Raw genomic sequence first — 13,000 nt, forward strand, 5'->3', positions numbered from 1 at the left:
AGAGTATCAGGAAATACTTTTGAAAGGAAAAAAAACAAAGTTTTAGAGCAAAAATCAGTATCAAAAACCCCAAAAGAGCTAGAAATCACTTAAGATACTTGACACAATGAAAGACCAATGAAGAAGGAGTGATGCAAATTGGCAAGCACTGAGGAAACATCCATTGTGTCTTGCCTGGAACCACCTAAGCTATTGACAAAAGCCTTTGGTACTGAGAAGCCCAGTGCCTTCTTTATTGGGGCATAAGCTCAGGGCAAATCACCTAGCAAGTGTTCCCTATCCTGGTGTTTTCACAAAAGTGAAATCTATGGTGGAGAAAAACATGGGGAGGAGGAAGGAAAAGGGGGAGGAGGAGGAAGGAAAAGGGGGAGGAGGAGGAAGGAAAAGGGGGAGGAGGAGGAAGGAAAAGGGGGAGGAGGAAGGAAAAGGGGGAGGAGGAAGGAAAAGGGGGAGGAGGAAGGAAAAGGGGGAGGAGGAAGGAAAAGGAGGAGGAGGGGGGTAGCTGGAGGAGGGAGAGGAGGGGGAGGAGGAGGGGGAAGAGGCAGAGGAGGAGGGGGAGGAGAAGGGCAGGGGGAGGAGGAGTAAAAGCAGGAGGGGGAGCGGGAGGGGGAGGAGTTCTCAAAAGCCTACAGAGTCTAAAATAATCAATTAAAATAGGTTTGAGGGGCGCCTGGGTGGCGCAGTCGGTTAAGCGTCCGACTTCAGCCTGGTCACCATCTCGCGGTCCGTGAGTTCGAGCCCCGCGTCAGGCTCTGGGCTGATGGCTCAGAGCCTGGAGCCTGTTTCCGATTCTGTGTCTCCCTCTCTCTCTGCCCCTCCCCCGTTCATGCTCTGTCTCTCTCTGTCCCAAAAATAAATAAACGTTGAAAAAAAATAAAAAAATAAAATAGGTTTGATATGCCATATAAAATATTTTTATAGTCAGATAAAACTTTATAAAGGCACAATCTTCCCAGTGGTTTGAATACCTTAGGTACTCATCACATTTCAGGAAGTCATAAGTAATGCTAAACACAAATTAAGTAACAGTAAAATTCTGAACAGAACAGGGTCATCTTGCTCAAGTAGGGAAAGGATGCAGCTGGTGGACAAGATGTCTCTTCACTGTTTGGCAGCCCAGTCAGCACCCAGCCCTCTCTGGATGAGAGGGAGGTACCTTTTGTGCACCATCTGGCAAGCTCTGCCTTCTCTCTCAAGGCATCCCCTCTTCCCTGAAGCTTTCCTCAACCTCTGGGCCTCACGCAACTGCCCTGATTTCCCAAAATCCTGAGAAACTGAGCAGTCATGTTCAGGAAAAGGACAAAAAAAAAAGAAAAAATTATGATAAAAGAAGCATATAGAGAGGCAAATCCAATATGAAGAGTTTTTAAAAGAACATCATAAACGCTGCAGCACTATTTTAAAAGCCCTTAAATTCTTGGACAGCTGCCCACCTCAGATCAGTACGCCATGTCCTGCCATGCCAGAGAGAACATCTCCAGAATTCTGGCAGTGAAACACCACATAGTACTTTCCTCAGAGAACATGCACAGAAGTGAGCTCAGCAATTCTGGCCACAAACAGCACTCAGCTCCCAACTGGAGTTGGTCAATTTCACAGTCAAGGCTGGCAAAATGATCAATAAAAAGTATTCACTTGAAAACACTATTCCAAAAAAGTCAATATTGGCCTTGTAAAGGGCATGACACATTCATTCACAGAAATTTCATGCAGGGGCTGGGGGGAGACACTCTGCCTTCCTGACCAGCCTTCTTTCCAGTTCCCTCCCCAACAACTGGCTTTAATAGCTATGTAGCTAGACACTGGTGGGAAATAACACAAACAGATACCTCCTTCTTCCCCAAATTCTGTCTGCCCGGAAGAAACTAGTGCTTCACTTCTATCTTTCCTTACTTGGATAACCCCTACTCATCTGTCAACTGAGGTCTGAAAGGACATCTCTACTACGCCTTCCCTGAATTCCCCAATAACTCTGTTACCACAAAGCATGCTTTGTGTAATCTCTCCCAATGGACAGCTAACTACGCAAAGGGAGGAACTATGCCTTTATCTTTATAGCACTTGGCACAGTGTATGGGCACACACAGTATTTGTTGAACTATTTATATCTAAGCCTATTGAGGTATACAGATTAGTCATGTGTGTATACATATTCCTGATGGCTCACAACCAACAAAGAACTTGTTCCTTATTGTTGAGCTTCCAGTCTGATGACTATTCCTAAAACCCAACATCCTATTTTAACATTTATTTAAACATTTATTTTAAAAAAAAAAAAGCTTTTTAAAAAAAATTTTTTACCCTGGTCCTTGCCTTCTAAAACACAGATCAAAATATTTTTTCACATTTTAATGACTCAGTCTTAATTATGAACATCTAATTATTACAGTGCAACATTTAATTTAGGACTTCAGAAAACACTCATTGTTTTTGGTTTTTTGGGGTTTTTTTTTTTTGAATATTTATTTTTGAGAGAGAGAGACAGAGCACGAGTGGGGGGAGGGGCAGAGAGAGAGGGAGACACAAAATCTGAAGCAGGATTCAGGCTCTGAGCTGTCAGCACAGAGCCCGACACAGGGCTCAAACTCACAAAGCATGAGATCATGACCTGAGCCGGAACCAAGTGTCAGATGCTTAACCAACTGAGCCACAAAGGTGTCCCAACACTAACTGTTTTTAAAGATTAGGCGACCACTAAGATTTTGTTAAATTCTTAGCACCAAGTTTAGAATATTTCAACCTCTATGTTAGAGTTGTGATTTTGCATTCCTTTTTCTTAATATGTAGCTTTTTGCTGCTGATGTGTAATAATTATAAGTGAAACAAGAGTTTTTAAAAATTTCCCAGAATGCACTGGCTTCTATTTCAGCTACTTAAAGACTTTCCTCATCTGTATGTCACGTGTTGGAGAGGTATGAACTTGTTAAACCACACAAAGGTCCTCCTTTGTGTCTCTGCTCCACAAACTCCAGCTCAAACACAACTTCTTCCACAAAGTCCTTCCTGATAAGCACAGACTTAACCTCTCCCTACTCCATGAAACCCCACCTAACTTTGTGTTATCACAGGAGAATAGACTTTTTGTAAGTTTATTTATTTTGGGGGGGGGGGGATGCACACAAGTGGGAGAGGGGCAGAGAGAGGGGCAGAGAGAATCCCAAACAGGCTTCACGCTGTCAGCACAGAGCCTCACTTGAGGCTTGAACTCGCAAACCATGAGATTATGAGCTGAGCAGAAATCAAGAGTCAGATGCTTAACTGACTGAGCCACCATGTGCCCCAGTAGAATATATTTTAATTCATTTTTTACCAGTTATTCTCCAAGGCCATACTGAGCACTTCCTAGGGGAGGTATCTTTTCTTATTCAAAAGTTTAAGGCTAGTGTCTAGTAAGGCATCAAAGTTTTTTTTACTAAGCGTTCAAAGTTATTTAAAACAAAGGTAGCTAGGGGCGCCTGGGTGGCTCAGTCGGTTGAGCATGCGACTTCAGCTCAGGTCATGATGTCACGGTTTGTGGGTTTGAGCCCCACATCGGGGTCTGTGCTGACAGCTCAGAGCCTGGAGACTGCTTCAGATTCTGTGTTTCCCTCTGTCTCTGCCCCTCCCCTGCTCGCGCTTGCGCTCGCTCGCTCTCTCTCTCTCTCAAAAATAAACACTAAAATATAAATAATTAATTAATTAAAAAATTTTTAAAAAGGTAGCTGTGATTCCATGCAATTTTCATGGTTACAAAAAAGTGAGACCCCTGATGATGGAGATTAGACAGAAAGACCCAAAGAACACCAATATGGGTTAAATACTAAACATTTTCATTTTTATTATTAATTTTGTTATTATAACTCATTGATAACTCAGGAAGTAGTACTATTTTAAAGGTCTTTTAAGGCTAATAGAAAAGTATCAGAAATTCTTAGTAAGGGAAAAAAGGAAGAAAAACCTACAGATTAAAAGAGACTTAGAAACTTATCTATCAAATGCAATGTGTTTGGATCCAGATTCAATCAAACCAACTGCTGTGGGGGAGGGCAGACTTTAAATGAGTATCAGAAAATTTTGAATATAGCCTAATTCCTTGTAATATTAAGAATGACGATTTGCTTGTCTTTAGGTGTGTGAAGGACACTGTGGATCAGGAAGAGAGTTAACCTTTTAGAGCTCTGTAGTAGGATATTTATGCATGAAACAATATAATGGGCTTTCTATCAAATTGTGGGGGCACGGGAGTGGGGAGTGAGAAGTATAGGAGAAACAAGATTGGCTGTGTGGCAATGGTTACTGAAGCTGAATACTGAGTACATGTCGTTTAATTATATTTCTCTCGGGGCGCCTGGGTGGCTCAGTCAGTTAAGCGTCCGACTTCGGCTCAGGTCATGATCTCGCAGTCCGTGGGTTCGAGCCCTGTGTCGGGCTCTGTGCTGACGGTTCAGAGCCTGGAGCCTGTTTCAGATTCTGTGTCTCCCTCTTTCTCTGACCCTCCCCTGTTCATGCTCTCTGTCTCAAAAATAAATAAATGTTAAAAAAAATTTTTTTAAATCATATTTTTCTCTTTTTGTACATGCTCAAACTTTTCCAAGCTAAAAAGCTTTAAAAAAAAAAGAAAAAAATAAAAAGCACGAGGTGTCCTTTTAATTCTATGGTTGGTCATAGCTGCTCCCTACCCCCGGCCACCAAACTGCCTTCTGGCTTTGAATAGTTTCCTGCTATGCAGGAGTCGCTGTTCCCACAAATGTGTTATAACATACTGTCCCATTCCTCCCTGAGGTTCCAGCCTTATACAGACAACATCCTATTTCTACTTCTACCCTATACCAGAAACCCAGCCCCATCATCCCCATCCTATCTAAAAGACCCTATCAACCCCCAACACAGCTGAAGATTACACCAAGATGCCAGCTATTAATAGCCCTGAGAACCACACTATCTGCATCTGACAGCCTGGAGCTAAGACCACATTCCAGTTTTTTGACCTAGTCAGTGCATCTCAAAGAACTCAAAACAGAAATAGGACATCAAGACAGGAAGTAGTCACACAGTATTTTGGTGGTGATAAAATCCAGCACGGGTCCACCTAACACTCTTCCCCTAAATGTCAGGATGCCTCACATAGTTCTCAGCTGTACAGGCCTCTCCTCACCACCCTACATATAGGAGTACCCTGCCCTACTCTCTGACTCTTTGGCTACTAACTTTCCTTCACTTTGATTTTTTTTGTTCTGGGTTTTTTTTTTTTAGGTTTATTCATTTATTTTGAGAGAGAGCGAGAACGCACAAGGTGGGGAGGGGCAGAGAGAGAGGGACAGAGAGAGAATCCCAAGCGGGCCCTAAGATGACAACAGAGAGCCTGAAGCAGGGCTCGAACTCACAACCCACAAGATCATGACCTGAGCTGAAGTCGGACGCTTAAGTGAGCCGCCAGAGACCCCTCTTTATTTGATTTTGTAGGACTTATGCTACCTGACCTATAGTACATGTTTATTTATCACCTTCCCTTCCTAGAATGCAACTTCCATGAGGAAGCTTGCTTGGTTTTCCTTTGTGTGCTCAGATTCTAAACAGTAATTGAAACACTCAGAGATCAAATGTATATTTGCTGAAAGCTCAGGATCCCAGGAGAAATACAACTAAATACCAAAGAGGGCTGGGAACAAAAAAGTTGATACTACTAAATACATAAACTGAGTACACACACTTCCATCACTACCCACACACCCACATGTAATACAAAGGTGATAGCATTATTTTTACCCACTATCACATTTAGACTTTCTTAAATGGCTGAAAAATTAGTGACTTGGGATCACACAAATAATGGCTGAAGATGTCAGTCTGTGCCAGAAAAACCTAACAGGACCACAGTACCTTCACATGCCCTCTACAGTATTCACAATATAAACAAATCATCTCAGGATATAGGGTACAATGCAAATTATATTGGGGTTTTTAGAAGCCATATGTCACTGTCACTTTTAAATCAAAATCAGTGTCCTCCCACTACTTCTTCGCCTACTGCAACTACACTAGACAGAAATCCCACCACCGCCACCACCAAAGAGATTAATTACAGTAACATCTAGGAAGCTGACCAAAATGGTGGGTGATTCAGAGTGCCTGGTTCTGGCTCTACCTCTCAGCTACCATGTGATCTTGGGCAAGGTACTATGGCTCAGTTTCAAGTGTAAAATAGGGAACAATAAAAGAGTCTCTATCATAGGTTGATCATAGGGTTGATATCCCTGTACCAGACACACACTAAAGGCTATCTTAGTTATCATGTTCAATATTATTATTATAAGCACTTCTGAACCCACTGGTACACTTATACTTTAACATAATTCTAGGTAGGACTCAGTCTCAAGGATATAAAAAAAGCCAGTTTGTCATTTTTTTTAACGCCTATAAAATCTGGTGAGAATAGATAATATATAATAATCTGGGAGCAATTCTCCTATAAATCTTTATTGAATGAATGAATCACAGACATTAGGAAAGAAGCTTTTAAGAAAAGTGAGAAACTATTACTCAATACCCTCAAAATCCATTGCTGAGCATTTTGTTAAATAAAATCATCCACTCAATGCACTCAGCATATAGCATCAAGCATGTGGAGAGCACCCAATGGAAAGTACTTATTATTCTTACTGTTGTGATCATGAACCTCAAGGCAAAGAGGGATTCTAAGGACTTCCTGGCCCAAATTCTCTCCCTCCACACAGCCTAAAAATCTATAAAAATATGATTCAGACTCTAACATTGCTCTGCTGTCCCTCTGCCTCTACATAAGCTTTTCTGCCTTGATCTTCTAGGTACATCAATGTTCTGCCTGAGACTCAATTTAAATGAAAGTGCTTCACTGCTAACAAAAATCTAGAAAGCACTGCTGTAGTCCAACCCACTACTTTATGGATAAAGAAACCGGGCCTTGGTCTAGAGGTCCAGCAACTTGTCTAAGATCTCACCACAGTCAGCACCACTGTGGAACTAGAAATCCAGGCTCCTGAAACCTCATCCAGGGCTCTCCACTGCTAAGTGTTACTTCATCCACAGACAAATGCATCAAAACTTCTACCAGAACCAGCTTCTAGACCCAGATTTTCTCTGCTTGAAGTTCAATTTACTAATTCACATCCCGCAACTCACCATAATTTCTCTCTGTTCTTCCAGATTCTTCAAAAAATTAGAAAATTCACGTAAGGAAGCATCTATAAAGACAAAGTTACGATTATTTGGTAGCCAAAGCAAAGGAGAATAAGCCAAAACCTCACTGTTACATACCTATGCAGCGTTCATCATCTGTCTCTGCGTCACCGATGAACTCAAATTTAAAGTCTCGGAGTGAATGTGCAAACTTCCGCTGGGCTGCTGAAAGACCTAGGAAGAAAGATTTAATGATTACCTGGGGCCTTGTTTTCAGTCCAGGCTTAGAAGAAATGTATTCATCCTAAGGTCACTAGAGCTGTCGGGCTCTTCACCCAACCCAAGAGGAGGCACAACCCAACTCCTTTGCCAAGGGGCCCATCACCCTCAACCTGGCATGCTCTGGGATGTTTCTGTCTTCCCTTCTACACTCCGGCACAGAACAGGTGCTGGAGACATGTTTACTCCCTCCCCCACCCTCTTCTTCCTCAGAGATATAACTGCTTCACATTGTTCCCCAAAGCTCTTTCTCTTTATCTGCTCACTCAGGTCAGAACTTGCCCGATTCAAAAGTTCAGGCTATGATTAGGAATACATACACCTGATGGTATCTCCCAGCGCTGGAGGAGAACTGGCTGAATGCCACGGTTTCAAATATAAAAATATCAAAGCTCAAAGTCAGCCGGCCAGATGCCCTTAACTGACTGGCAAACTCCAGCCAGAGAAGCACAGAAGTATCAAAGAGTTTTCATAGAAAACAGCATCAGGAGGTAGCTGAAGGCCAAGCTTAAATGATGGAAAGAATTCATTCTGCAAAGACCTACACATTCTTATCTTTTTTTATTGGAGATTAATAGAAAATAGTAGAAAACTACATTGCAGTATCATTTACGATAGCCAAGATATGGAAGCAACCTAAATGCCCATTGGTAGAAGAACAGATCAAGAAAATGCGGTATGTATATACAATGAAATATTACCCAGCCATAAAAAAGGAAGGAAATCTTGCCACTTGTGACAACATGGAGAAATCTAGAGGGCATTATGTAACATGAAATAAGTCAGACAGAGGAAGACAAATACCATATGATTTCATTTACATGTGGAATCTAAAAAACAAACCAAACAAAAAGCAAAACAGAAACAGACTCACAGATACAGAGAATAAAGTGATGATAGCCCAAGGGAAGGGGGTTGGGAGAAGGATGAAATAGATGAAGGGAATTAAGAAGTACAATCTTCCAATGATGAAATAAGTAAGACACAGGAGTGTAAAGTACAGCACAGGCAATGTAGTCAATAACATTGTAGTAATTTTGTATGGTGACAGCTAGTAACTAGGTGTATTGTAGTGACCATTTCATAATGTATATAAATACCAAATCACTATGTTGATACTAATCCAGTTATTCCCCAATTAAAAAAATTAAATAAAGGGAAGTATATACAAAGATAGAAAAAATAAGAAAATGATGGAAAATTCTACTTCTAAAATAGGGTAACATTTATTTTATGGGCCATAGCACATGCTGTGTATATCTCATTCAATACTCTTATATAAAATAAAGATTATCTTCATTTTACAGTGGGGTGCTAAAGCTCAGAGATGTTAAACAATTTACACAGTTGCACAGCTACTACAACAGCAAAGGCTTGATTCTATTCCAGAGCTATTTGCACAAAGCCATGCCCTGGCCTGGATACAATTCTGCCACCGGTCTAAAGCACCTTTTAAGAAGCTGTTCCCTGACTCCCACACCGTGAATATCGACAGACTGTGTTAAAGTTTCATGTCAAGCAGATTAAGAAGTTGAAAAAAATAAAACACAATCTATAACTGCTGGCCAGAGTACTCACACAAAAGATAAATGTAGACAAGAAAGAGAAGCCAAGAATGTCAAAACTGAGGACTGTTTTTAATGAGATAGTAGAAGCAATTTTCTCTTTTAGTCATTGACTAAACAAGGAATAAAAGCAAAAGATTCTTATTTTTACATTATAAAATGCTACCTGATTTTTTTTTTCTTTTACCAACTCTTTACCTCAAATCATTAAGTACAAAGCTCCCCAATACCCTCCTGGACAAGCTGCTTTCTCTCACTTCCCAAACTTTCTGACAATGCTCCCCAGCTCTTTCAGCTACTGTCATGGTTTGGTTTTGCTTAATTTTCTTAACAGACTATATTTTTTAGATAAATTTTAGATTCCCAGCAAAACTGGGCAGAAGGTACAGAGACACCCTGCCCCCACACGTGCATAGCCTCCCTCATTATCAACATCTCTCGCTATCGCGGCTTTTCAAATGTCATTCTTCCTCTATCTAATTCATGTTTAGTTCGCTTTTCTCAAATCCTTTTTCTCTTTAAAATAAAAAACTGAAAGACCGAAATGCAAAAGGTAAAAACCACAACACCTTTAGAGGATGATACAAGATTATAACTTCTTACCCTTAGCATATGGAACAAAAGCACACACCATAATGTAAAATGTGATGGACTGCAAGCATGGTGACAATTCTCCACCTGTCCCTGTAGGCACCTCTCTTTTCAATGTGGACTCTGCAGCTCCTCCAGCAATAGGTAGAGTCTCTCTTCCCACACCTTGAATGTAGGCTGGCCTTAGAGCCAGCAGGATGTGGTGAAAGTAACACTGTGCCAATTGAGAACCTCCATCTCATGAAATTTTGTATACCTCTACTCGACTCTCTTAGAACCCTCTGGCTTCTTTGTGAACAAGCCCAAGCTAGCCTGCTAGTTGGTGAAAGACTAGTGGCCCAGTGTCCCCACCCCCCCCCCCGCCCTCCCCCAACTTACTGCCCCATGGGTCAGGCAGCCAACCTGCAGAAGCAAAGCTTTCCTGCCTTTTATGAAGGAGGTAATCCAGATGAACTTGAGTCCAGACTAAAATAAATAAATGGCTGCTGTTTAAGCCACTACGTTTGGGGATGATTTGTTACAAGGCAACAGATAATTAATACAGAAAGGTTAGTAAAATTTGACTGTGTTAAACTTGAAAAATGCTTAAGACATTAAAAAAGTGAAGATAAGCACACACCCAGGAGATGTAAGTAACAGCTATAAATCAATGAAGGCAGAAATTCTAATTAAAAAAAAAAACTGAACAAAACACTTCAACAGGCCCTTCACAAAAGGAACTGAAGGAAATCTAAATGGACTATAACCACATGAAAAGGGTGCTCAGACTCATTAGTGGTAATGAAAATGAAAAGCTCAACATACCTCAATACACTTACCAGACTGGCAAAAATTAGTCTGGTAAGTCCAGGTGTTGGTGTAATTCTGTGTTTGGAGCAACACAAATCCTCACATACTGCTAGCTAAGAGTAAAAATTGGTACACTCTTTAAGTACTTTGGCATTTTCTAGTAAACTTGATGATACCCTACAACCCCAAAATTGTCCTTCTAGGTAAATTCCCAAGAAAAACTCTTACACATGTGCACTTGTAGACATATACTAGAAAACCCATAACAGAATGATCATAATAATAGCAAAAACTGGAAAAAACAAGTACCAAGTAACAACAGAACTGAAAATTATATTACATTCATACACCATAGAGTAAAAGTAACTATCAATTCACAAGTCAACACACATGAATCTCACAACTTGGACAGAAAGAAGCAAGTCACACAGAAAAAATGCACACAGTATGATTCTCTCATAGAAAGTTCAAAATAAGCTACACTATATTCTGGGTTGCATATATAGGTCACAAAATTATAGAAAAGCAAGGGAATCATTATCTCAAAAGTCACACAATGTTTACCACTGGAGGCAAAGGAGAGCAATGCAAAGGGACGAAGGGATTGAAGGGATTTTAGCTTATAACCTAGGGGTGAGTCTACAGATACTTGCTTTAACATTCTTATTTAAAATGTACGTTTGTTTCACTTTTGCCATAATTTCACAATTAAAAATAAAATCTTTAAAACCATAGAAGAGTAAAACCTAGCAATTTAGTCCATTCCAAAGTAACTTTTTTCCATCGTCGTCCAGGCAAACATATAATTATTCTCCAAGGCTTAACCACACTGGCGTGCTCTGGGTCACACATGCCAAACTCACTCCAGTCTGACACCCTTAAAATTGCTACTCGCTCACCTGAAACACTATTCCCCTACCCCCCACCCTCACCAGGCTGGTTCTCAACCCTGATGGCTCAGTCCATCTGTCTCTGATGGAGCCATCCTCCCTACCATTCTCTCCAAAACAAGGTCACCCGTGGTGCTTAATCCCTCTCTATTCTAATGCTGCTTTATTCTCCTCGTAGCACTTATTATCTGAAACTATCTTATATAGTCAGAACTCACTCAGGATTATCTATTTTCCCACTGTACAATATCACGTCGTGTCCCTGAGGCAGTAACTGACAGTCTTGTGCGTCACTATATCCCTGAAACAGGGACCACAATAGGATTTTTCTTTTGTATCTCATGCACCTACTTCCAGATGTTAATAGTGTGTGGGTTTATTACCATTTTTAATAACTTTATTATTCCATTTTACTAACGTTTGCTTTGTCAGTTCTCAACAGGGGCGTGTACATTGGTTCCATTTATGTGTATATATACATATATATGTGTTTATATGTGTATATTTACTTATACATTATACCATTTTATATAGATTATTTATATAATATGTACAAACACTGGCATAAGTTATATTTTTCCCCTCTGGAGCTGTTTCCTGTGGATTTGACCCAAATCACTAAGTCAAAATATACTTTGAAGACCATGTTTCATATGGTCATGGCAGGAGGCTCTCTAGAAAGTAAAAAACTTAATCTATCAATTTTTTTAATATTTCATAATACCTAATTTCATTTTAGCTTAAAATGTTTATAACAGCAGATTAAATTTGGGTTCATTTGCACAGCCAATATGATATTTCTCCCTGGGTAAAAAGCATGCTTTTCTCTCATTAAGTGCTAAGTATTGTAGTTACGTTAAAACTTTATTTTAAACACATACATACATATTTTTAATGTTTGTTTATTTTTTTGATAAAGCAAGCAAGCAGGGGAGGGGCAGAGAGACAAGGAGACAGAGGATATGAAGCGGGCTCTTCGCTGACAGCAGCGACCACAATGTGGGGCTCAAACTCACAAACCACAAGATCATGCCCTAAGCTGAAGTCACACATTCAGCCGACTAAGCCACCCAGGTGCCCCAATACTTTATTTTAGAATAAGTCATTTTTCTTTCTGTTGACTTTTTTCTGGTGTTATTAGAATTCATGAGGCAAAATTTTTATTGTTTAAAAATTTGACCACACCAAACTCCATTCCATTTCAGAATCACAAATGTATCATGTTTATTTAGTATATTCTAAATGTATTTATTCTCCCATATAGTTTATACCTCCATAGACATCTTCTGCCTTTTCAAACATAATATGAAATCATGAGATAGTTCACTATATTTAGTACAGTCCCTTAAAGAAGCACAAAGATGTTTTATGCAAAGGATAATGTTTTCTCTTTCCGGTATCACTGCACATAAATCTCAACCAGTCTTTAGTTTTCAAGTTACAAAAGTTAGCAACATTCCTCTATTGGGGGAAGATGGTGAGGGGCCCACTGGATGGGAATGCCTTTACTGAGTGCCTACTCTTTGTTACCTGACTTACAAATATTACTTCATTTACTCCTTATCATCAGCCTGGAGAGTAGGTGTTGGTGTCACTTTTTTTAAGTTTACTTTATTTTTGAGAGAGAGAGGGAGAGAGAGAAAGCACGTGCAAAAGTGCAAGTGGGGAAGGGGCAGAGAGCGAGGAAGACAGAGAATCCCAAGTAGGTTCCAAGATGCCACTGCAGAGCCTGATGCAGGGCTCAAACCCATG

The 13,000-nt window shown here is 40.3% G+C and overlaps 1 protein-coding gene across 3 annotated transcripts in view; it reads right to left on the reverse strand.

Moving 5' to 3' along the window:
• The window catches only part of ARHGAP10 (Rho GTPase activating protein 10), a 319,834-nt gene that overhangs the window by 231,955 nt on the left and 74,879 nt on the right, over positions 1-13,000 (reverse strand). For all 3 annotated transcript variants that reach the window (XM_053216887.1, XM_053216886.1, XM_027066965.2), the window contains exons 2-3: positions 7,273-7,368; positions 7,138-7,199 (exon numbers count right to left, since the gene is read on the reverse strand). In XM_053216887.1, the coding sequence (XP_053072862.1) occupies positions 7,138-7,199; positions 7,273-7,368 (158 nt within the window). The remainder of the gene's footprint in view (positions 1-7,137; positions 7,200-7,272; positions 7,369-13,000) is intronic.

This window comes from Acinonyx jubatus, chromosome B1, assembly GCF_027475565.1.
Source record: "Acinonyx jubatus isolate Ajub_Pintada_27869175 chromosome B1, VMU_Ajub_asm_v1.0, whole genome shotgun sequence".
Classification (NCBI taxonomy): domain Eukaryota; kingdom Metazoa; phylum Chordata; class Mammalia; order Carnivora; family Felidae; genus Acinonyx; species Acinonyx jubatus.